Source organism: Dama dama, chromosome 26 (genome assembly GCF_033118175.1).
Source record: "Dama dama isolate Ldn47 chromosome 26, ASM3311817v1, whole genome shotgun sequence".
Lineage (NCBI taxonomy): Eukaryota > Metazoa > Chordata > Mammalia > Artiodactyla > Cervidae > Dama > Dama dama.
This window is the reverse complement of record NC_083706.1, coordinates 35530847-35555226: the sequence shown is the minus strand read 5'-3', so window position 1 is coordinate 35555226 and position 24380 is coordinate 35530847. Positions and strand designations below refer to the sequence as shown.

The 24380-nt window shown below is 42.4% G+C and overlaps 1 protein-coding gene across 8 annotated transcripts in view; it reads right to left on the bottom strand.

Annotated features, from left to right (window-relative positions):
- PHACTR2 (phosphatase and actin regulator 2) overlaps positions 1–24380 on the bottom strand; it is a 214523-nt gene that overhangs the window by 183300 nt on the left and 6843 nt on the right. For 7 of the 8 annotated variants that reach the window (XM_061130302.1, XM_061130309.1, XM_061130308.1 and 4 more), the window contains exon 1: positions 9884–10046. The exons of the other annotated variant lie outside the window; for it this stretch is intronic. In XM_061130302.1, the coding sequence (XP_060986285.1) occupies positions 9884–10040 (157 nt within the window). In that variant the 5' untranslated portion in view covers positions 10041–10046. Of the gene's footprint in view, positions 1–9883; positions 10047–24380 lie in introns of those variants that run through there. 8 annotated transcript variants of the gene reach the window in all.

Here is a 24380-nt window from a genome sequence, read left to right as displayed (position 1 = left end):
ATTTTTAATTGGAGGATAATTAAATTGCGTTACAATATTGTGTTGGTTTCTGCCTTACAACAACGTGAATCAGCCACAGGTACACATGTGTCCCCTCCCTCCTGAACCTTCCTCCCACCTCCCACCCCATCCCACCGCTCTAGGTTGTCACAGAGCACCAGGCTGAGCTCCCTGCATTACATAGCAAGTTCCCACTGGCTATCTATTTTACATTAGTTAATGTACACGTTTTAGCACTACTTTCAATTCGTCTCACCCTCTCTTTCCACTGCTCTGTCCACAAGCCTGTTTTCTATGTCTGCATTCTCTACTGCTGCCTTGCAAGTAGGTTGATTAGTAGCATTTTTCTGGATTCTAAATATATGCATTAAGATACTACATTTCTTTTTCTTTTTCTGACTTACTTTATTCCGTATAACAGGCTCTAGATTCATCCACCTCACTAGAACTGACTCAGATTCATTCCTTTTTATGGCTGAGTAATACTGCCTTGTAAAATGTAATTTTTAAAATATAACAAATACATACGTAAAATGTAGATACCCAGGAGAAGGTATAAAAACATACTTAGTGTCCTACAAATAGAAGCAGCCTAAAGGCAGGAGGAGAAGGGGACGACAGAGGATGAGATGGCTGAATGGCATCACTGACTCGATGGACATGAGTTTGAGTAAACTCCGGGAGTTGGTGATGGACAGGGAGGCCTGGTGTGCTGCGATTCATGGGGTCGCAAAGAGTCGGACATGACTGAGAGACTGAACTGAACTGAACTGAGAGAACAGTATCATGTGGATTTCAAAGAAGCAGCGTCTCTAGGTGAGCTTTAGCCAGTGCTTGAGGTGGGGGAAAGGAAACAGCTTAAGGTTCTCCTTTGGGTGGTCCATGCACTTTTGCTTCTCCAATTCTGGACGAATACACAGTGAGCATTGGCTTAGCATCAGGTCAAGAGAGGGTCCGGCCGAGGTGGTTTGGGTGATGGGCGGCAGACCTGGGAAGTGATCCATCTCAGTTCCTTACTGGGATTTCAAGGTCAGTCTATGGCAGTGTGTTTCTGGCTTAGTTCCCTCATTACTTACTTTCATACCTTAGTTATAAATTTCCAGAATAAATGGCACTGTACCATAATCCTAGAAATGGAATAGATTCCATGAAAACAGCCCTACAGAATAAGAAAGAGTCTTAGGGCTACCATTATTTTTTTCCTTTTCTACTCACTATGTCTCTTAATGGTGCTTTTTTAGAATACCTGCCCTTTATGAAGGGCTTCCCTTGTGGCTCAGCTAGTAAAGAATCCGCCTGCAATGCAGGAGACCTGGGATCGATCCCTGGGTTAGGAAAATCCCCCAGAGAAGAGAAAGGCTACCCACTCCAGAATTCTCACCTGGAGAATTCCATGGACTTTATAGTCCATTGGGTCACAAAGTGTCAGACATGACCAAATGATTTTCACTGAGCCCTTAATGAGAAGTCCAACATTTCTAAGATGCATATACAGTTGCAAGGAACAGGATCTAAACTTCCTTTGCTGATAAGACCCATTTTGTTGGATTTGGGAGTGCAGTTAGATCCATGGCCTTGTATTTTCCCTGTTGGAGTGAGAAAGTCTTCAACTGAGTGCATAGTCAATGGGTGTTCCATCAGCAGAGCACCGCTGCAGGTCATGTAGATGGAACCAGGAAGGGTTCCAAAGATTGCTCTCCTTAAAGAAGCTTAAATCTCCTTGAAGTACACCATATATAAATCAGCTACTATTAACAACAAACAAAAAAAACCTTTTATTAAAACCTGAGAAGGATGTTCCGTTTTTGCATAAAGCACTTTAATCCCTGCCTCATGACTTCCAACAAGGAACTCTGCTGTTGAAGAGAGAGAGAGAAGAAAGAATTTGTGGTATAAGGCATTCCTATAGCTTGTGTTTCTTCAAGTAACAAAAACATGAAGCACTGGGAATTTGCTGGCGGTCCAGTGGTTAGATTTCATACTTTCACTGCCATGGCCCAGGTTCGATCCTGGTTAGGGAACTAAGATCCCACAAATTGCACGGTGTGCCCCCCACCCCAACCAAGAAAAAAAAAAAACACCAAAATCAACCAACAAAGCAACCAATCAAACAACAACAAAAAACATAACACATTGCTTACTAAGAAGACCTATGAGTAACTTACTGTGAGAGAGACTTGGAGTACAAAAGATCCCCTTACTGTTACCCCAAGTGAATTAAGTATGATACAGACCTGCTTTATTAAGTTCAGATAAACAAAGGAATTTACTTTGTCTTACCAAGAGAGATGCATAAGCGGAATCCACTCTCATGTTCTTTATTCATTTTATAAATAATATCTCAGGAATGGGGCTCTACTAATACTAACTCATTTAGCCTATGTAATGGGGCTTTCCAGGTGGCACAGTGGTAAAGAATCTGTCTGCCAACGCAGAAGATGAAAAAGACGCAGGTTTGATCCCTAGGTTGGGAAGATCCTCTGGAGTAGGAAATGGCAACTTACTCCAATATTATTGCCTGGAAAATTCCATGAACAGAGGAACCTGGTGGTCTACAGGCCATGGGATCACAAAGAGTTGGACACGACTGAACACTGGGCACCTATGTAACAACTCCATAAAGGATTAATGATAGTTGTCTACTTAGCATTAGTTTTACTAAGTATTTATATTTGATCTATAATAAGGGGATAGGTGTTTAGTATTAAAATTACTTGGGTAAATGAGTTGGAACTGGAAATACAGTACATTAAGATTTCCAGGAGAAATATCAACAACCTCAGACATGCATATGATACCATTCTAATGGCAGAAAGTGAAGAGGAACTAAAGGGCCTCTTGATGAGAATGAAAGAGGAGAGTGAAAAAACTGGCTTAAAATTCAACATTCAAAAAACTAAGATCATGTCATTTGGTCCCATCACTTCACGGCAAATAGATGGGGAAAATGTGGAAGCAGTGACAGATTTTATTTTCTTGGGCTCCAAAATCACTGCAGATAGTGACAGCAGCTATGAAATTAAAAGACACTTGCTCCTTGGAAGAAAATGTATGATAACCTAGACAGCATATATAAAAAGCAGAGAACATCACTTTGCCAACAAAGGTCTGTATAGTCAAAGCTATGATTTTCGCAGTAGTCATATATGGATGTATAGTTAGACCATAAGGAAGGCTGAGCACCAAAGAATTGAAGCTTTTGAACTCTGGTGCTGGAGAAGACTCTTGAAGAGTCCCTTGGACAGCAAGGAGATCAAACCAGTCAATTCTAAAGAAAATCAACCTTGAATATTCATTGGAAGGACTAATGCTAAAGCTGAAGCTCCAATACTACATCCACCTGATGCAAAGAGACTACTTATTGGAAAAGACCCTGCTGGTGGGAAAGACTGAAGGCAGGAGAAGGGGATGACAGATGATGAGGTGGTTGGATGGCATCACTGATTCAATGGACAACAGTTTGAGCAAACTCCAGGAGACAGTGAATTACAGGGAAGCCTGGAGTATTGCAGTCCATGAGGCCGCCAAGAGTCAGACACGACCGAGCAACTGAGCAACACACAGTACCTACAGAGATCCTACAACTGTAACCAAACATGTCACCAAATCAAAGACTTGATATTTCTTAAATTTCCTCTAAAATTAGATAAAATTGATATGACTGACTGTGGCTTCCTGGACATACTTCATCCATACATGACTAGAGGATTTTCATGTGATAGTAAAATAAAGGCTTTTAATCTTAAATAAAGAATATCTATGAATACTCATCTTATTATTGTAAAGTGAAGTAAAGTGAAGTGGTGTCTGACTCATTGCGACCCCATGGGCTGTAGCCTACCAGGCTCCTCCATCCATGGGATTTTCCAGGCAAGAATACTGGAGTGGGTTGCCATTTCCTTCTCCAGGGGATCTTCCTGACCCAGGGATCGAACCCGGGTCTCCTGCATTGTAGGCAGATGCTTTACCACACCAGGGACTATTGTAAGAAAGAGTCAAATCACATTATTTATTTTCATCAGGTATCCGAGATTTTCATCCTCCTCTTGTCACAGAAATCACCTTAGCAGAAAGTGCAAACCACAGGAAGGTGAAAATACAGGAGCAGCAATTCTGTTGACTGTTTTTCAGAGGTCAGCTTGGATCACACCGTCTGCTCTCTGACGAGGTCTGTGATGCTATGTGTTACAGATGGCGCATCTTACAGGTTGTTCCCAGTGATGAATAACATATTGCAGGGAACACTCCAGATGAATCGGAGCAGCGGTCTGAACGCTCCTTTAATTTGAATTTCATTATTCCAGGGCTGAGAATTCTAGTCCTGGAAGAGCACACTGCTCTGTTTGGGCTCCCTTTCAATAAGTGTCTCTTTGGAATTTTTCACTCCCCTTGGCAGCACACTCAGCAGTAAACAACTCCACGGGACTGCCATGCAGTGAGACAACGCTGCAAGCAAAGGGCCTCCTACACACAAGAGCCTCTACATGCCCCGTCAAGAGGCTAGTACAACCTTCAGCTTCTGACAGCCACGTCTCTCACTAATTTGTATCACCTTCCATCCCCACACTCAAGGGCATTTTCTGGAGATACCATTATGAGGCCAAACTATTTCTTCATCACAGAGAGGTGTTAGCTACATTAGAAGAAAGCCCATATTACTTAATTTAATATTTAGCTGATTCCTCACCAAAAGTGGGGCTGGATAGAAATTCAAATGCTGCAACTTCACGTGTTTTTAAAAATACCACCAAAAGGAAAATTTAGCCTGGGTACCAGAAATATGTTCTTCTCTTTCTGAGATGGTAAAATTCCATCTCTGACACTTTCTAGCTTTTTTTTCACCCCAGGAACTGTCCAGGGAAAGGATGTACAATAAATATGATTTACATATAATACATCTGTATTCATACTTGGAATTAGAAAATCTCATAATTTCTATGGGCATCTTTAAGAAAACCATAAACCCTCCTTCATTTCATAATGTAATCACCACCACCATCTTCTATGCATTTAAAAATTTTTTTTGCTTATTTATCTCTTTATGGCTGCCCACAGGCTTTTTCTAGTTGCAGCAAGCAGGGGCTACTCTCTCGTTGCAGTGTTCGGGCTTCTCATTGCAGTGGCTTTTCTTGTTGCAGAGCACGGACTCCAGGGTGTTAGGGTTTCAGCAGTTGTGGGGCACGGGCCTAGTTGCCTCACAATATGTGGAATCTTCCCAGACCAGGGATCGAACCCGTGTCCCCTGCATTGGCAGGTGGATTCTTAACCACTGGATCACCAGGAAAGTGCACCACTTTCCATAGCGACTGGACATGTACTTTGACTTCTATTAGGCACTGGGGATAAAGAGATTGATAAGGCCATCTTTGACTTCCCTGGTGTCTCAGTGGTAAAGAATCTGCATGCCAAGTACAGGAGATATGGGGTTGATCCCTGGATCGGGAAGATCCCCTGGAGGAAATGGCAGCCCACTCCAGTATTCTTGCCTGGGAAATCCCATGGTCAGAGAAGCCTGGTGGGCCACAGTCCATGGGGCTGCAAAAGAGTCAGACACACCTTAGCACCTAAATAACAACGAAGGCCATCTTTGCCCTCATGTCTTTGCAATCCAACAAATTTTGCAATCCAAAATTCTAACGTATTTAAATTTTTACCTTGCCATTGGCCAGAAAGTGAAGGGAAAGAACCTTAAAAATGAAACCTTCAATAGGAAAAATACAGCCTGGAGAGGGCTAGGACTAGCACTGGCAAAGAAATCAGACTTCTCTTCAGCAAGAAAGCCCACAGTGATGGGCTGAAGAACACTCCAATTCCTCCACCCCAGATGGCCACATCCTAACCCCTAGAATCTGTGCTTGTTCCTGTTGTTCTGTCGCTCAGTCGTGTCCAACACTTTGCGACCACATGGACTGCAGCACGCCAGGCTTCCCTGTGCATATGTTACCTTATATGACAGAAGAGACTTTGCAAGTGTGATTAAATTAGATCTTGAGATTATCCTGGATTATCTGGGTGGGTTCAGTCTAACTACAAGAGTCCTTAGAAAAGGGGGGCAAGAGGATGAGAATCAGGGGAGAAGATGTAAGGACCAGAGCTGATGTTAGAGATGAGAAGAAGCAATGCTACTGACTTTGAAGATGGAGAAAGGGGCCAGGTGCCAAAAAGTGTGGGTGGACTCTACATGAAAGTAAAGGCAAGGAAATGAATTCTCCTCCAGAGCTTCGCAGGTGGTGCTAGTGGTAAAGAATTCGTCTGTCAGGGCAGGAGATACAAGAGACATGGGTTCAATTCCTAGGTCAGGAAGATGCCCTGGAGAAGGAAATGGCAACTCACTCCAGTATTCCTGCCCAGAGAATCCCATGGACAGAGGATTCTGGTGGACTAAAGTCTATGGGGTCACAAAGAGTCAGATTTGACTGAAGAGACTTAGCACGCACCTAGCACACGCACTAGAGTTTCCAAAGAAATGCAGCCCTACTGGCATAATTCAGAACCATAAGAAAATAAACCTGTGTGGCTTAAGCCACTAAACTTGCAGTTATTTGTTACAGCGATGACAGGAAACTAATACAGACTCTCTTTACACCACTGGAAGCTAGACTTGGTTCCCAACACAAAGACAGATACATGTGATCCTTGCAATTCCAAGTATAATAAACCTTTGCGTATGTGTGCTCAATTGTGTCTGACTCTGACCCCACAGACTGTAGCTTGCCAGGCTCCTCTGCCCATGGAATTTTCCAGGCAAGAATACTGGAATGGGTTGCCATTTCTTCCTCCAGGGGATCTTCCTGACCCAGGGATCGAACCTGAGTCTCCTGCATTGGCAGCTGGATTCCTTACCCTTGAGCCACCTGGGAAGCCCACAATAAACCTTCAGCACTGGCCTATCCTAAATTGACTATTTCAACTTATCTGCTACCACTCTTGAAATCATGTCACTTCCTCTATATTGACCTCCAAGCCATCCCTCCAATGATGAAGCCCGCCCGATCTCATGTTGTTCCCTTTTCCTGATACTCACAGTTTCTTCACAAATCTGCATGTCCTCAGAGATGCCTTCCTTGACCACTCTGTCTTCAAGCAGCCCCGTCATGCTCCTGACACCACATTCTATTTTGCTTCACAACACTTACAAAAACTACCTCATATATTTGCTCACGTATCCATCTCCCCTGATAGAACGTAAGTCTTGTTTTGTTCACTGCTATATGGCCAGAGCCTGGACAATTTCTGCAACACTGTGGGTGCTCAAAGCAAAATGTTTGAGTACACAAAACTACTATGGGGGTTATCGACTGGCACAACAAATAGTGCTGGGGTATTTCTCTTTCTCCAGATAAAGAACATTTGCTCTAGGCCTTTCTTTGTTAGAGTGTCTAATCTTTGTACATATACCTCTGGAGTTAATGAGGAAAAATGAGCAGCAACTTCCCTTGGAAATATTAACAAAGATATCTTTCACTTTCTGAGTGAGAGAAAGGGAGTTTTATTTCAGGTGAGATAATAGAATAAATATGCTACATGGAAATAATTGTTGAGTTGAATTGTTGAAATCTAACTTCAATATCTCTCTGAGTCCTAAGATGCTCCCCTCTTTCTCTCTCTCCCATCTTTTATGCACGTATGTATATACTTTATATAGCAAAAGATACATATTGGGATAGTATACAATTTATGAAACTTTATTCCACAAACAAAACCTATAGTGATATCTCAAAAGGCTATGAATTACTAAAAGTTTGATCATAGATCTGGCTCAAATTGAGTAACTTTCTAAAAGACCTAAGCTATTACAGAGAATAAGATAATGCTTATGACTGAGAAGACACTCACAAGTTCATATTTTAACCAATATAACAACACTTGTGTGTAATATGATAATAAATATAATAAACACAAAATAATAAAAATGGTTTTTAAACAATCACACTATAATTTGCAGAGCAAGCTGACTATTTTCTGCCTAAAATCAATCCTCTTGTGAAGTACTTCACTCATCCTAGTGAGGCTATTATTGTTCAGAACACTTTTATAAATTCGATTGGAATTACCAACAGAGATGGAAGAAAGAAGATATACAAATGGCCAACAAACATAGGATAGAAAAGTCAACATCATTAGTCCTAAGGGTAATGCAAATCAAAACCATGGTGAGACAATATTTCATGTCACTAGGATGGCTATTACTTAAAAAATGGAAAATGACCTGCATTGATGAGGCTATTCATAAGCTGAAACCCTCATATATTACTGGTGGGCATGTGAAATGGTGTGGCCACTGTGGAAACATTTTAGTAGTTCCTCAAAAGTTAAACACAGAATTACCATATGACTTAGCAATTCTACTTCTAGGCATATTCCCCAAAGAACTGAAAACAGATACCCCAAAAATACATGTACACAAATGCTTACAATATTTAACACTATTCATGACAGCTAAATGGTGGAACCAACCCAAGTGTCCATCAGTAGATGAATGAACACACAAAATGTGGCGAATCCACACAGAATCCACGCTGATGTTATCCAGGCATAAAAAGGGACAGAGCATTGATACATTCTGCAATGTAGATGAACCTTAAAAACTTTATCCTAAGTAAAAAAAAAATCATATAATAAAAGGTCATATACCATATGATCCCACTTACAGGAATGTTCAGAATAGGTAAATCCACATGGAGAGAAAGCAGATTGGTGCATACAAGAGGCTTAGGTGGAGGGTAAAATAGAGAATGACTGTACAGTGGATAGAGAAAGAGTTTTCTTTTGGGTGATGAAAATATTTTAGAACCAGGTAGAGTAGTTGGTGGGCTTTCTCAGTGTAACAGTGATAATGAACCCACCTGCCAAAGCAGGAGACATAAGAGATGGCAGGTCCAACCCCTGGGTCGGGAAGATCCCCCAGAAGAGGGAATGGCAACCCACTCTAGTATTCTTGCCTAGAGAATCCCATGGACAGCAGAGCCTGGTGGGCTACCGTTCCATAGGGTTGCAAAGAGTCGGACATGACTGAAGCAACTTGGTATGCATGCACAGAGTAATTGGTAGTTTTACAACACCGTGAATTTACTAAATACCACTGAATTGTATACTTTAAAATGGTTAATTTTATACTACATAAATTTCACCTCAATTAAAAAAATTTTTTATAAAAATGAGAAGATTCTTTTGAATTCTCCAGGGCTACCTACGTAGTAACATATCATATTGCTTGTGGTTAGTTACTTAATAAATATTTATGAAACTTAATGGTAGAAAGTATTTATGCCCTGAAAGCAAATTTATTTTTTAGAATTGGTCAAGATCATTCTAGGCCAAGTCAGCTGAATAAGTTATCAACTTGAATCATGCCATCTTAGTTGTGAAAATAATAATGTGTAACGACAAAATCAGAGACCACTGCCAGAAATGAATAAAACTGAGAAGGACCCTGTGGGGCCTTTTCAGGGACAGACCCCCCCCCCTCACCCCTTGGGTTCCCTGTTTCTTGTTTGAAAAACTTTAGCCTCCTAGGCCTTCCCCAAGTTCCAAAGAGCAAATTTAATTAGAGAAGTGAGAAAAAGCAGAAACAAAGGAAAGCAGTCAATTAAGACAAAACAGAGTTTAGCCATTAAACAAAGTCAAGGACCTTTAGTTCCTTCTCAAGAGCTATCGATAATACCCTGAGCCATATCTTTGGCTTATTTTGAAGATACTAAAACCCCCATCAGGTGGAAGAAGTTAACTTCAAACTAACACCAGTATGATGACCCCAGACCAGTTGGAACCAGATGTTGAGAATGTTGACTCCTAAACTACCACCCAGTTTCCCCACCATCAACCAATCAAAAGAATGTCCACGACTTGATCAGGTACCTTGTGACCCTCTCCCTCAACTTACCTTTAAAAGCCCTTCCCTGAAAGCCATTGGGGACGTCAGGTCTTTTGAGCATGAGCTGCCTGTTCTCCTTGTTTGATCCCTTGTTAGATACTTTGCAATAAACACCGTACGTTCCTTCACCACAGTGCAGGGTCAGTAGACTGGCATTACTGCGCATGGGCAAATAGACTCAGGTTTGGCTTCGTAACTCATGTTTCCTTCTGCTTACAGAACCTATTCCTCAAACCCTCAGCCCACATGTCACCTCCCCTTGGAGCTTCTCCACTCTCGTCAAGCAGAGCTTCCCCTTGAATCTTCCCCTTTGCACTGTACACAGCTACCCTAAGCACTTCCTCTTCTAGAACTTATCTGTCTTCCCACAGCAGTGTCAGCTCAAAAGAAAACAATAGTTCCATTTTACTGACAGACACTTAGCAAGAAGCACCATGTTGGCAGATAGAAGGCTTCACAAATGTTTGTTGAATGACAGAATGAATGAGCAAAGTTTGGTATGGTCTGTAAACTGACTTGAGAGACAACTTGAAAATCAGAATTTCCTATTTGTTTTGAGTAATATCAACATTCTGAAATTAATGTATACCCATCCAATGTGGTTTTTGAAAGAAATTCTCTTCGGCTGCTTAAATTCTAATATCTTTGCTAAAATCCATCCCTGTCCTTAAATTGACATCTTATACTTTTTCTCCCTAGAGTGACTGGCATGCACAGAATTCTTATGCATCTTAAGAAAGACGCTCTTAAGACCAAAGTTTTTCAAAATAAACCTGTGCTAACTTGCTCTCATAAAAGTAAACAACAGGTCTTTGTCATTAAGGAAGAAATGTTTTAATATTTTTGTAATCAAGCTGCCACTGCAATTCTGCCAGGCCTCTCTTATCTCATGGGAACATCCTCTGATAACAATGCAGTTTTGTGCTAAATTTCAAACAAATCTGGGCCACTGCAGGTTTGAAGGGGTGGGGACAGTCATGTGATTATGTGGCTTCATTCTGTTGTTACCCAAAACAAGATGAAATTCTTAGCATTTTTCTTTGACGTTGGGCCACTTCTTGAAACTTGAAACAGCATGAAACTTAAAAGCGTTCAAGCAAATTGAAATAAGAAAAAAAATCAATGTTCAACTGAAACCACACCAAACTGATAACAAGATTTTACAAAGCTATGCTTACAAATCTCCTGAGTTCTGTAACCCAGTCTTATTTAAACATTGGGATGGAATTCACATTACCAAAAATAGTACTTCCATCCCCCCAGCACAAGCACTCAGGGTTCTGATCACTACTTGGCGTTATAACATATATTTATTGCTTATCTGTTTGTTGCCTTTTTGTCCCAATACCATGAGAGTTCTGTGGAGCAGGGACTGGGTATGTCTTATCACTGTTGTGTTCTCTGCAGGCAAAAGGGTATCAACACAGTAGATTCTCCATTCATATTTGTTGAATATATCTTTCATTTAAAGTATATCCCAAAATTGTGATAATTAAAGGAGATAAGTTATAAGAAAGATATACCTCGAAGCAATTCAAAACAGTAAGCTTCACCCAGTCATTTTTAACAATTGCAAAATTCACACACTTGCTAGTGGAACTAAATCATTAGAGATACATTGATGTGATATAAAATGGGACATAAAACAAAGTGCTCAGGTGAAGCTGAAATCACTATGTAGCGCAGAACTTAATTTGAGAAGTTATCAAACATTATTTGAATAAACCATCCAAGTAGTGGTAGAGTTTAAATACTGAGTCACCAAATAAAACTTTAATATATCTCAAAATAAACACAGTTCTAGAGAAGAAACTATCTTATTCTCTTGCATATACATGACTAAAAGTGTTAGACGCTCAATCGTGTCTGACTCTTTGTGACCCCATGGACTGTAGCCCACCAGGCTCCTCTGTCCATGGAATTCTGGAATGGGTTGTCATGCCCTTCTCCAATGGATCTTCCCAACCCAGGGACTGAACCTGGGTCTCTCGTGTTGCAGGCAGATTCTTTACTGTCTTGAGTCACCAGGGAAGCCCCATGTGTGTGTGTGTGTGTGTGTGTATATATATATATATATATACACACACATACATACACACACACTTTTGGTTTTTGTCTACACTGCACAGCATGTGGGATCTTAGTTCCCCCAACAAGGATCAAACCTGTGCTCCCTGCAGTGGACGCGTGGAATCTTAACTACTTAACCACCAGGGAAGTCCTTGTGACCATATTTTTAATGTGAGAGAAATAATGTACTCAGCAAGTACTTATAACAAGAGACCAAGGTACTAATACTTTATTCACCCCCAGCATGTTTCTTGACTCCTGGTTCATTACAGTATTTTTTTTTCAGCTCTCCATCTCTCATTTCCACTACTGCACTCAACTCTTAGACTCAGTGATAACTCAGATTCACCTCCCTGGCTGGGTCACCCTCTGGCTTCCTGCTAAGCCCTTCTAGAAGCCCCTCACCTGATACAGTGCCCTCCAGGGGCTGGTCTTAAAGACAGTTTGAATGCCATGCCCCCATCCAGCAGACACAGAGTGTTTACCCATCTGAATCTAACTATATGCCATGAAAACCAACTGCTTCCCTACAACATGAACATGGATTGAGGATATATTTCCAAGTTGCTTACTTTACCCATAAATCTCAAGTCCACTAACACAGGAAGACAAAAGAAAATCTAGTTCAAATTAAAAAAAAAAAATTAATTTAAAATTTTTGCCCTGTGCAGCATGCAGGATCTTAGTTTCCTGACCAGGGACTGAGTCCGTGCCCCCTGCCTTGGGAGCACGAAGCCTTAACCACTGGGTCACCAGAAAAGTTAAAAAATCTAGCCGAAATGTTCTTGTTGTGGTCATGTTGTTGTTTAGCCACTCAACTGTGTCTGACTCAATGATCCCTTGGACTGCAGCCCGCCAGGCTCCTCTGTCCTTGAGACTTCCTAGGCAAGAATACTAGAGTGAGTTGCCATTTCCTTCTCCAGAGGATCTTCCCAACCCACAGACTGAACCTGCATCTCTTTTGTCTCCTTCACTGGCGGGTGGATTCTTTACCACTAGCGCCACCTGGGAAGCCCTGCAAATGAATCAGAGGACCAAATGCTTGTAAGATAAGCATTAACAAGATTTCACAGCTAGTTCTGATGAATAAAAGAACAAATTCAATAATAGCTTGTGTTGGGGCAGTGTGTGGAATGATGGGAAGACAGAACCTTCAAACAACTCATCCTAAAATACTGTGAGGTGAGGACCCACATTGTTAGTATCTGAGGTATATTTACTCAGGCTATTGGGTCCCACATGGCAAGGCAGTATAATCTGTGCTGCCTTCTGGTTAACTGATGAAAAAACACAACGTACTGGCTTTTAAACATTTCTAAAGGCAGTGCATGCTTACTGTAAAAGCAAAACTCAGAAGACCTCAAACAAAATCGAGAAGTATGAAGTAAAATATAAACGTTTCCCCTCACTCCCCAGGGATTGAGAACTGCTAATAGCTTGGGATACACTCTTTCCAGACATTGCTCACACACACACAAATTGTTTTTATAAATACAAAGCTGGTTTTATATGCCATAATCACATTAAGTTATTTTTAACAATAGCTCAGAACTATGTCTCTCTTATCTGGGTATTACATCTAAGCTTCCCCCATCCACCCCCTGCCCCCCCACCCAGGTATGAAGAGCAAGGCACATTTAAGCCCAGTGATACGTTTTAGGTATTTTGAAAAAGAATTTCTCTTGAAGGCAATTGGAAATATTCAAAGAAAATGGATAAAAAGTATCATTAGATTGAGCCCTTTTCCAGTTAAACTCTAATTTCTTTTTGCTTCTCATGTATGTGGAAGTTTCAGGGGCCTCATTCCTTTGATATACTCAAATCCTCCTTGAGGGATTAAAAAAAAAACCCTTTGTTTAGTTACATGGTACTTCATGAGATATCAAATTTAACACATATTTGACACATACTATAATTATTACATGTTCTAGCTTTCCCTTCAAGGAACCCCTACAAAAATATACATTTAAAAATTATAGATTTGAGGATATCCCTGGTGGTCCAGTGGTTAGGACTTCACCTTCCAATACAGGGGGTGTGGGTTTGATCTCTGGTGGGGGATCTAAGATCCCACATGCCTTGGGGCCAAAAAAACAAAAAACAGAAGCAACATTGTAACAAATCCAATAAAGACAAAAAATTTCTAGATTTGGTTTAATGGCAGTCAAGCAGTGGCTCAGAAGGTAAAAAATCTGCCTGCAATGTGGAAGACCTGGATTCGATCCCTGGGTTGGGAAGATCCCTTGGAGAAGGGAACAGTTACCCACTCCAGTATTCTGGCCTGGAGAATTCTATGAACAGGGAAGTCTGGCGGGCTATAGTCCATGGAGTCTCAAAGAGCTGGACACGACTAAGCGACTTTCACTTTCAAGCAGGAAAAAAAAAAATCAAGATTCCCAACAAATACACCTGGGGGTATAAGGAGTTTACCAATAAGAATGTATAGATCCACCATCATCAGTTTAGTTCAGTTCAGTCACTCAGTTATGCCCAACTATTTGTGACCCCACGGACTGCAGCACACCAGGCTTCCCTGTCCATCACCAACTTCCAGAGCTTGCTCAAATTCATGTCCATCGAGTCGGTGATGCCATCCTACCATCTCATCCTCTGTTGTCCCCTTCTCCTGTCTTCAATCCTTCCCAGCATCAGGGTCTTTTCCAATGAGTCAGTTCTTCGCATCAGGTGGCCAAAGTATTGGAGCTTCAGCTTCAGAATCAGTCCTTCCAAAGAATATTTAGGACTGATTTCCTTTAGGATTGACTGGTTTGCCATCATGGTGCTACAGAAAACATTTTGCAGCTTAGTAACAATGGCGCAAGCAGTGAGTCAGCCAGCGTACACTAAGAACCTACTGTGTGCCACACACTGGGCTAGGCCAGTAAGGAAACCACTGCTTTGCCCTTGAGCCACTGCTCAAGGTGTGGCCCGGGCTGATGGGGCTAGTGGAGGTGAAGGATCAATGGTATGTTGGCCAGGAGAGCTCAGGGAGTAGGTAACCCTGCAGTCAGGTGGAGAAGGGTTTCCAGATGGTGATAATGGACCAAGTGTCCTGAAAGACAAACAGGAATCCACCAGGTGAAGAACAGGGAAGAAACAGGGGACAAGAAACAGAGCATGGTGCAAAGGAGCGAAGTAAGAAGACATAATATTGAGGATGAGACAGAGAGCCTGGAGTGTCAGGGCCCAAGGCTGTGTGACTGGAAAGTGAAAGAACGTGAAAGTTGCTCAGTCATGTCCGACTCTGTGACCCAGGCCTGAATTCTCCAGGCCAGAACACTGGAGCTGTTCCCTTCTCCAGGGGATCTTCCCAACTCAGGGATCAAACCCAGGTCTCCCGCATTGCGGGCAGATTCTTCACCAGCTGAGCCACAAGGAGAGCCCAAGAATACTGGAGTGGGTAGCCTATCCCTTCTCCAGAGGATCTTCCTGACCCAGGAATCGAACCGGGGTCGCCTGCATTGTAGGCAGATTCTTTACCGACTGAGCTATCAGGGAAGCCATGTGACTAGAGGTGGGAGGTAATGTCGGTGATACAGGTTGTTTCTCTTATAAGCAGACAAGAACTTTGTGTGAGAACCTTGAATTTTCATTTTACCCTGACAAGCATGGGCAAGATCAGTGAAGATTTTGTCAAAAACTAGGAAATAAATCGAATTGCCACTTAGTTTAAGTAAATGTCAAAAAAATTCATGAACTCCAGCTCATACACATGAATCACAGGAAAACTACTCAGGCCCTCATGGAGTCTGTGTCCTATTACTTTGGGCACAAGGATAACAGTCTTGATGGTCTGGTTTCCTAGACCACAAAAGATAAGAAACAGCACATGCAGACTTTTTTTTTAATTTGGTATCTCTATAAGATGACAGATGTTAACTAAAATGATTGTGATGATCATTTCACAAGATATATAAGCCAAGTCATGATTCTGTACAGCTTAACATGATACAGTGCTCTTATATCGATTATATCTCAATAATACTGAAAGATTTGGAAATATGGAAAGGGAGGGGAAGGGAACTGCCAGAAGCCAATGCCCTGAAAACAGCAAAAAGGGACAACCAAGCATCTGAAGATGCAGGGGAGGGCAGGGGAGCCAGACCAGGCGTGGTGGGGGGCCCTCTCAACCACTTGAAAGGCAGCTGTCAGGATCAAATGAGTTCATATTTGTAAAGATTTAAAATGCACGTGGGCACTAAGTGAGTCTGCTGTTATGTCATACTCCTACTAGAGCCAAGTGTAATTAACCCAGTATTTCAATGAGGAAAGTGAGCTCCTGGATGTGCCCAACACGCCATGCCAGGCTGTGGGAGAGACTCAGCCAGGAAACATATCCTCCTTTTCTGACTCCAAGTCTAGTTTCTTTCCACGACTCCAAATAGTAGGGTATGTTCAATTGGAGAAGACAGGAAAGTGTGATGCGCTTAGTTGCAAATGTAAGAATGACTCTCATGCAACACATAAACCCGAGAGTTGGTGGTGGGTGAGCACCCTCATTGCTGCTGAGTCCTGGGCTGTTCCAGGGAGGAGGCAACTGTGGTAATAAAATGCCCTTCCAGCCCCAGCACTGAGGGGGCTGGGGGTGTGTGGGAACTCAGCCCTGATCGCCTCGGTTTTGCTTGTTGAATAAGCCAGAATCGAACCTGTGCCACCTTCCCCAGTGTCTTCTGTTGACCTGCTTCATAAACTAGCATCTGCTTTGGTTTCTCTCTCTAATTTGCCCAAATCCCCTACCCAGTACTCCAGTCCCTACTCCGGGAACTGGATCTCCACACCCAATCTCTCTGCAAATGTTAGGGCTGCTTATTTGTTATACTCTTGCCCTTTCCCTGGGGGTTCATACTGCCCCCCAAGTCTGCTCCCCACCTGCCATATAAACACATGCCCTTCATACGCATGGACCCCTCATTCATGAACTTCTACTGGAATTTCCAGCTGATTTCCAGTCTCCAATCACCCGATTGCATATCCAAGTACAGACAGTTTCATGGACACTGTGACCAAAGCCATTTGTCTGTCCTCCCCAGAGACAGCCTCTGTGGCCAGGACAAATATAACCACATTTCCCTGAAAAACAATATTGTATGCAACCCAGAGGGTAAATTGTGTTTGGCTTTCCTTCTGCATAAAAGTCAATGGGAATCAGATTTGGCATGGCCCATGCCTCATGAGTTGGCAAATGGCCAAGCATATCCTCAACCAGACATGCTTTTTATATGTCAATACAACTTTTCCCGTGGTGCAGTTAAGCCATGCATGAGGCTGATCTCTGAAAATAAATACTAAATACACTTCTTTGCCTTAGTTTCAGATCTGTAAAAGTACAACTGATCACTTTAAATGTTTACATAATTCACTGGAGAACTGTGAGAAATGTACTATATTTCTTAGCATTTTTGAAGATGAGAGGGATATTATTGAAGCATGTACAGTATTCCAAAAAAAATCACTTATTTCTCAGTTTGTGTTTAAAAAAAAAAGTTCTGTGGGACTCAATTTTCTTTTAAAATTACCCAAGAACCCAGAAGTACATTAGGAGTTCGTACTTTTGAAGGTCCATGAAAACCTCCTTTGGAACTGCTAGGGACAAAGCTCCATGACTGTCAGCAAAAAGGACACCTCCGTTTAGAGAAGATTAGAGTTGTGATGAAAACTGATGCAAGCCAGGAAATTTAAGTTACTGGTGGTGCTTCATTCTAAATGTATGCCACAGATCTCCTGGTTCTTTACCAAGTCTGGATTTTAAAGGCAAAGCTGACTTTTGTCTTCAACTTTCTGGCCTTTTTCAACTAGAGTCATAGTCACACCATTATTTAAACAAATGTATTTGAACTTCCTTAAGTTAAAAGACTGATCCTTAGGTTAATGAGTGTTGTAAAATGCTTATTGTTTGAGCAAATGGGTTGGCTCCACCTACTGACATCTGTTCCGTAAACACCACAGACAAGCATCATGGGTACTGTGAAAATACAAATCTCACAGGGGACACCTAAGATATTTTTGCTCTTGAACCAGGCTGGCCATTCTCATAGGTCAAGACTGGCCATCTTTCCTTTAATAAGGGGATGTGGTTGTTGTTTAGTCGCTAAGTCATTTCTGACTCTTTCTTTGTAGCCCACCAGGCTCCTCTGTCCACGGAATTTCCCAGGCAAGATACTGGAGTGGGTTGCCATTTCCTTCTCCAGGGGGTCTTCCTGACCCAAGGATCAAACCTGCTCTCCTGAATTGGTGGGCGGATTCTTTACCACTCAGCCATCAGAGAAACCCTTAATAAGGGGATACCCTTATTTAAAATGCCCTAAATTAAGTTGCTTGTAAAAACAGATGGTTGCCAATTTCCATTGCTAAGAAAATCACACCCAGATATATGAAAAGCAAACAGAGGCAGGTAGCAGGTGATAAACTAAAAGCAAGTTGGGTGGGTGAAGTTTCAAGGAAGTCTCAGTCAAGGTATGGAAGGAACCTCACGAATGCTCTCCACAGGGGGAGGGTGAAGAGAACACCGACTTACCTCCCCTCCTGGACAACTGCCTCACTGAGAGATGCTTCTTTGTTTACAGGTTAGAGCAGGTCTCCAATAGGATCTATCAGAGCACTCTTGTAAGTGGCACGAGATCTTTATGATTCTAGTTAATAATGTGATTGCACAATGACAACAATCAAGTATTAAAAACACACAAAGCAGTGAAACTGGCTCCGTTTGAGCAGCTTTGTTAAAACTCCCTTCGACCGACAGTGAGTCTCACCAGTGTGCAGTATACCCACGAAGTATTCTTTATACAGCTGTCCTCTGTCCCCATGGGAGATTCTAGATTGAGACTGGGATGGCAATAGATAGATTTCTTCCTCTTATACTGTGTGTGCTTAGTCACTCAGTTGTGTCCAACTCTTTGCAAACCTATGGACTGTAGCCGGCCAGGCTCCTCTGTCCACGGGGATTCTCCAGGCAAGAATACTGGAGTGAGTTGCCAAGCCCTCCTCCAGGGGATCTTCCCGACCCAGGGATCGAACCTGTGTCTCCTGCGACTCCTGCATTGCAGGCGGATTCTTTACCGCTGAGCCACCTGGGAAGCCCAGATAGATAGATAGATAGATAGATAGATAAACAGGAAGATAGGTAGATAAACGGAGATGATAGACCAGGTAGGTAGATAGATTTTAATTCCATAAGTGATTCTGATGAGCTCCCCACTGCTTGTCTTAAATGCTAAGTGGCTCCATCACTCAACTGCCAGCATAAATTAATTCATGGTTTCTATGTAAGTAGGAACACACAATACAAGACACACCTCAGGCTTTATTTCAGCCAGTTTATTCCTTTGCCCTCTTATTGAACATGTATCTTCCTTCAGACGCTCCACTAGGGGATGAACTCATGAAGAAGACAGCCCTGTCTTTTGGCGCGTGTGGCCTGGTCCAAAGGGTAGACACCCAGAGCAGCATGGTAGCATACCTGGCACATGTGGGAAGGCGGGGGAGAGTGTTCATGGCAATAGAGAAAAGAGAAAACTCATTCTATCCTGAGAAATTGCAGAAGGATCCACAGAGGCGGGGACAATGGGGTTGGGACTTATTCAATGAGGAGGTTTTGCAAACTGGTGAGGGGGTGGCCATGATGGGGGTTCCACACAGAAGGACCAGCATGTTTAATGATGTGTGTTTTGGGGGCATACTGAAAAGTACAGGGTGGCCAGACTACAGTCTGTGAGAGTGAGGCGGGCGGGGAGAAGAGGCAGGAGGCGGAGCACGAGGGGCCGTGAGTTGGGGGGATATCAGGAACATGGTGCAGGGTGACATCACAGGCAAAACTGGGATGGGGGCCCCTTGGAGCCTCCAATACTAGATGCTTCATTTGCCGAAAAAAAAAAATACTCAGAGCTTAAAACCCTCTGCCATACTTTTTCAAGTGATCCTCATGACCATATGAGATAATTAAATCCAATATCATAAGAGATGATTTTAATGAATTTTGTTGTTTCCCTTAAGAGTTCTATATTAACCTTTGTGTAAAAAGCACCACTTATTAACCAAAATACTCAGAAAAGCAAATTACTGAATCAGCTCCATGCTTTAATATTTAAGGTCATGGTCAGTTCAGAATGATCTGAAACTCACTCTGGTGTGTTTGTGTGTGCATGTTTGGAGGGGGGACTCAGGTGGACAGGACCTATTTCTCTATGACTAAAAAGCAGGATGCCTCTGGTGACTGGTGAGTCACATAATACGGCAATCAGAGCATAGGTGTCTAATAGTGGCTGTGACCCAGCCACTCAGCACAGATACACAGCTGCTGCTGCTGCTGCTGCTAAGTCAGTTCAGTCGTGTCCGACTCTGTGACCCCATAGACGGCAGCCCACCAGGCTCCCCCGTCCCTGGGATTCTCAAGGCAAGAACACTGGAGTGAGCTGCCATTTCCTTCTCCAATGCATGAAGGTGAAAAGTGAAAGTGAAGTCGCTAAGTCATGTCCAACTCTTTGAGACCCCATGGACCACAGCCTGCCAGGCTCCTCTGTCCATGGGATTTTCCAGGCAAGAGTACTGGAGTGGGAGATACACAGCTAGGGATGGTTAAATCGTAGCTGTGCTCTTTGGGGTCTAATAATGTACCTTTTCTATTAGATAAAACTTGACAAGGGATGTTTAACATCTCTTAATAGTTAAAACCCACATGTAAAGTCTCACCAGAGAACATTTCGGCTGCTCTGGTGAATCGTTACTCAATATTTAATTTCCTAGGGAGACACTGGAGAAGGAAAGAATCTTCCCAATTAGGAAGACTCTCCACACCGCCTTCTTCGATCAGGTCCACATACTCCCAGAGGACGGATTATAGAAAGCCAGGACTCATCTTGCTGTGCTCCTCCCCTGCTGTGTCTCCCAGAAGCAGACCTTTGCCTCTTCTGCCCTTATCTTTCAGCTATTTCCTAGGAGCCCTCTTCACCTGGCCAGCCTCACAGTTCACCCGGAAACAGATAATTCGCAAGCACAAATCCTCAGCTAGACGGGCCTACTCTTTGTAGGAAGAAAGAGGGAGGTGAGGAAGAAGAGGGGAAGAGAGGGGAAAGGGGTGAAGAGCTGGCTGCGGACTTCTGCAAGGTAGCGATTTCTATGAATAGATGTCTGTAACAGTCATTCTCATCTGGTTGCCCATTAGAATAGCCTGAGGAGCTTTTAAACAAATCCCAGTATCCAGACTCCACTCCAGGGATGTGATCGAATTTGCCCAAGGTGGGGCCCAGCGATGGATATACTTTATGAACTCTCCAGGCACTTCTACTGGATGGCCGCAGTTGAGAACTCTAATTCTTTAACTCTTTGGAGGACACGACAAATGTCCATGATGTGTCAGCTGCCGTTAAAGATGCTTAAAGACTGGGAAGAAAAGCCTGAAATGGGGGGTCATCTCAGAGAGACTATCAAGAGGTAAAAAATTGTGAGGTGAGTTCTTTTAGTGCTCCAAGGAAAGGCAGGGCCTCGAGACCTACTGGGAAGATACACTGAAGGTGGGATGTGTGCTGGGCCTTCAAACAAGAGCTGGGTTTTCCTCAGGTTCTCTCTCCTCATCCCCACAGCCACACCACAGTCTAGACCCTTCTCAACAGATTTCACTTTTAGGGGGTTTCCTTTCTTGCTTGTCTCCTGTCTGTCCTGCCCAGGGTTATGCCTTGAAATCAGTCCTGTCTCACCGCTGTTCGTTGTTCGGTCTCTCAGTTGTGTCTAGCTCTTTGCAACCCCATTGACTACAGCACGCCAGGCTTCCCTGTCCACTATCTCCCACTGTTTCACCAAGACTCTGCCCAAAACTTACTGGTAGAATAAAAGCCAAGCCTGCTTGGCTTTCCCTGCTAGGCCTGAGGCCCCTTTATGAACTTCACAGCACTCGTCCCAACCCAAGCATTTTATCTATTGCTTCTTAACTTCTGCTTTCTCTGCTAGAATGAATTCCCATGATGAGAAGCTCTGTTTCATTCATTCGTACCCACATGGACTGGCACAGGGCCTGGCATAGTCAGTGACCAGGAAATATTTCCTGGATGTAAGAAAATAAGAGTGACTGAGGAACTTCCCTGGCAGTCTAGTGGCCAAGACTTCACTGTCCAATGCGTGGGGTGTGGGTTCAATCCCTGGTCGGGCAACTAAGGTCCCACATGCCATAGGGGTATGGGCCATAATTAGGAAACAAAAACAAAAAGAGTGACTGACTGGGAGGAGGAACAGCTATTCAAGGTGGGGAGAACAAGGGTAAGAAAAGGGAACATACCCGTGTGTTTGTGTCTGCAGAAGAGAGAGTAGGACAGCCCAAGGGGAACAGAGGGTACTTCAGAAATGATTAGCAAATCACGTACTGTCCGATAGGTCCTTATAGCGACAGATGTCAAGGCTTGAGCTTCATACCTGTTAAGGTGTAAAAACTGCCCCAGGACTGAATGATCCAGGACTAGAAAAGGAAATCGTGTTTCTAAAGCACCAAAAGTAGTAAGACATAATTTTAGTTACTGTAAATAATCAGAAGATTAAATATTTGGAAAAAAATAGGCTTATGTGAGGAAATTCAAACTAGTTTTGGGGAGATAGATAACTGGATGTTAGAGAATTATCTTCTATTAAGCTATTATTCAGAGCTACTTATCAAAACGCTGCAGATACTTTATATCAAACAGTAGGAAAACCTGCCAGTCTCTTTGAAACTATGGCTTCTCTTGACATATATATTAAAATTTAAATAAAGGAGAGTTTTATTTCCCAGCACACTTTTTCAAATCTTATAGTGGCTCACAGGGAAGTATAGAATTTGAAAAGAATTAATGTGATGTAAGATCTTGTTGTGCACAGGTGTAAAAAGAGATGTAACCACGGCTATTCTGTGACCTTCTCTCTAACCACTAGTTCACTGAAAGAAAATGAAAGGGTTGAATTCCCCAGTTGTCCAGAATAATGTCTCTGCACTTTATTTAAATACCACTTAAAAATTATTTCATGCCACTTTTCATAATTTCTGTTAATGATCCTAATATTAGCACATTCTTCAAGTGAAAATTTTGAATACCTTTTTCATAGTGCTAACAAATTTCACTGGTGGACTCTATCAAAGAGCATTCTATTTTACAAATTGTCATAACTGTCTGAATGTTTACTAAAAAAACCACTTCAACTATCTTTTTTCTTACCCATGTACTGACTTTTGGAAAAGGGAATGGCAACCCACTCCAGAATTCTTGCCTGGAGAATTCCATGGACAGAGGAGCCTGGCGGACTACAGTCCATGGGGTCGCAAGAGTTGGACACAACTGAGTGATTAATACACACACACACACACACACACACACACACACACACACACTGACTTCTACCAAATAAAGTGTATAGGTAGAAGATCATCTTTGACCTTGGTATTTAAAAAAGAATTTCCTTTTGGAAAAATTGCCCTGCACTTATTAAATGATGGGGCTTCTGAGGTGCTGCAGAATCCACCTGCCAATCCAGGAGAAGCAGAAGACTTAGGTTCAATCCCTGGGAAGATTCCCTGGAGCAGGAAATGGCAACCCACTCCAGTATTCTTGCCTGGAGAATTCCATAGACAGAGAAACCTGGCGGGCTACAGGCCATGGGGTCACAAAGAGTCAGACACTGAACATACACAATTAAATGACATTTGACTTATTTTTTAAATATTTATCATGTGCATACTGCATCCCAGGTATTGTACTTAATGCTATGGAAGACACAAAATGAAGAATTCTCACTCTCAAAGCAAAATGACAGCATGCATACTGCTAATGAATAATGCTAAATGACAGCATGAATTTTGCTAATGTCAAAAAGGGTTGGACTCGGGTTTATAAATCAACTATTTATTGAGTGAACTCTTATTTAGTCTTGGTTTCCTCATGTATAACTTGGAGAAAATAACATTTACTTACAACCAGATTGCAAGAATTAATGATAACAGTTCAGTTCAGTCACTCAGTCGTGTCCAACTCTTTGCAACTCCATGACTGCAGAATGCCAGGCCTCCCTGTCCATCACCAACACCCAGAGCTTGCTCAAACTCATGTTCATCGACATGGCAGTGATGCCATCCAACCATCTCATCCTCTGCCCTCCCCTTTCCCTCCTGCCTTAAGTCTTTCCCAGCATCAGGGTCTTTTCCAAAGAGTCAGTTCTTCACATCAAGTAGCCAAAGTATTGGAGTTTCAGCTTCAGCATCAGTCCTTCCAATGAATATTCAGGACTGATTTCCTTTAGGATCAACTGGTTTGATCTCCTTGCAGTCCAAGGGACTCTCAAGCATCTTCTCTAACACCACAGCTCAAATTAATTATATAACCTATATAAAATAATTAAGTTGGTGCCTACAACACAATAGGCATTTAAAAAAAGTAAGCTCCCTTCCTTTGAAGACATTTGACATTTAGTTAAATGGGATTTGCCT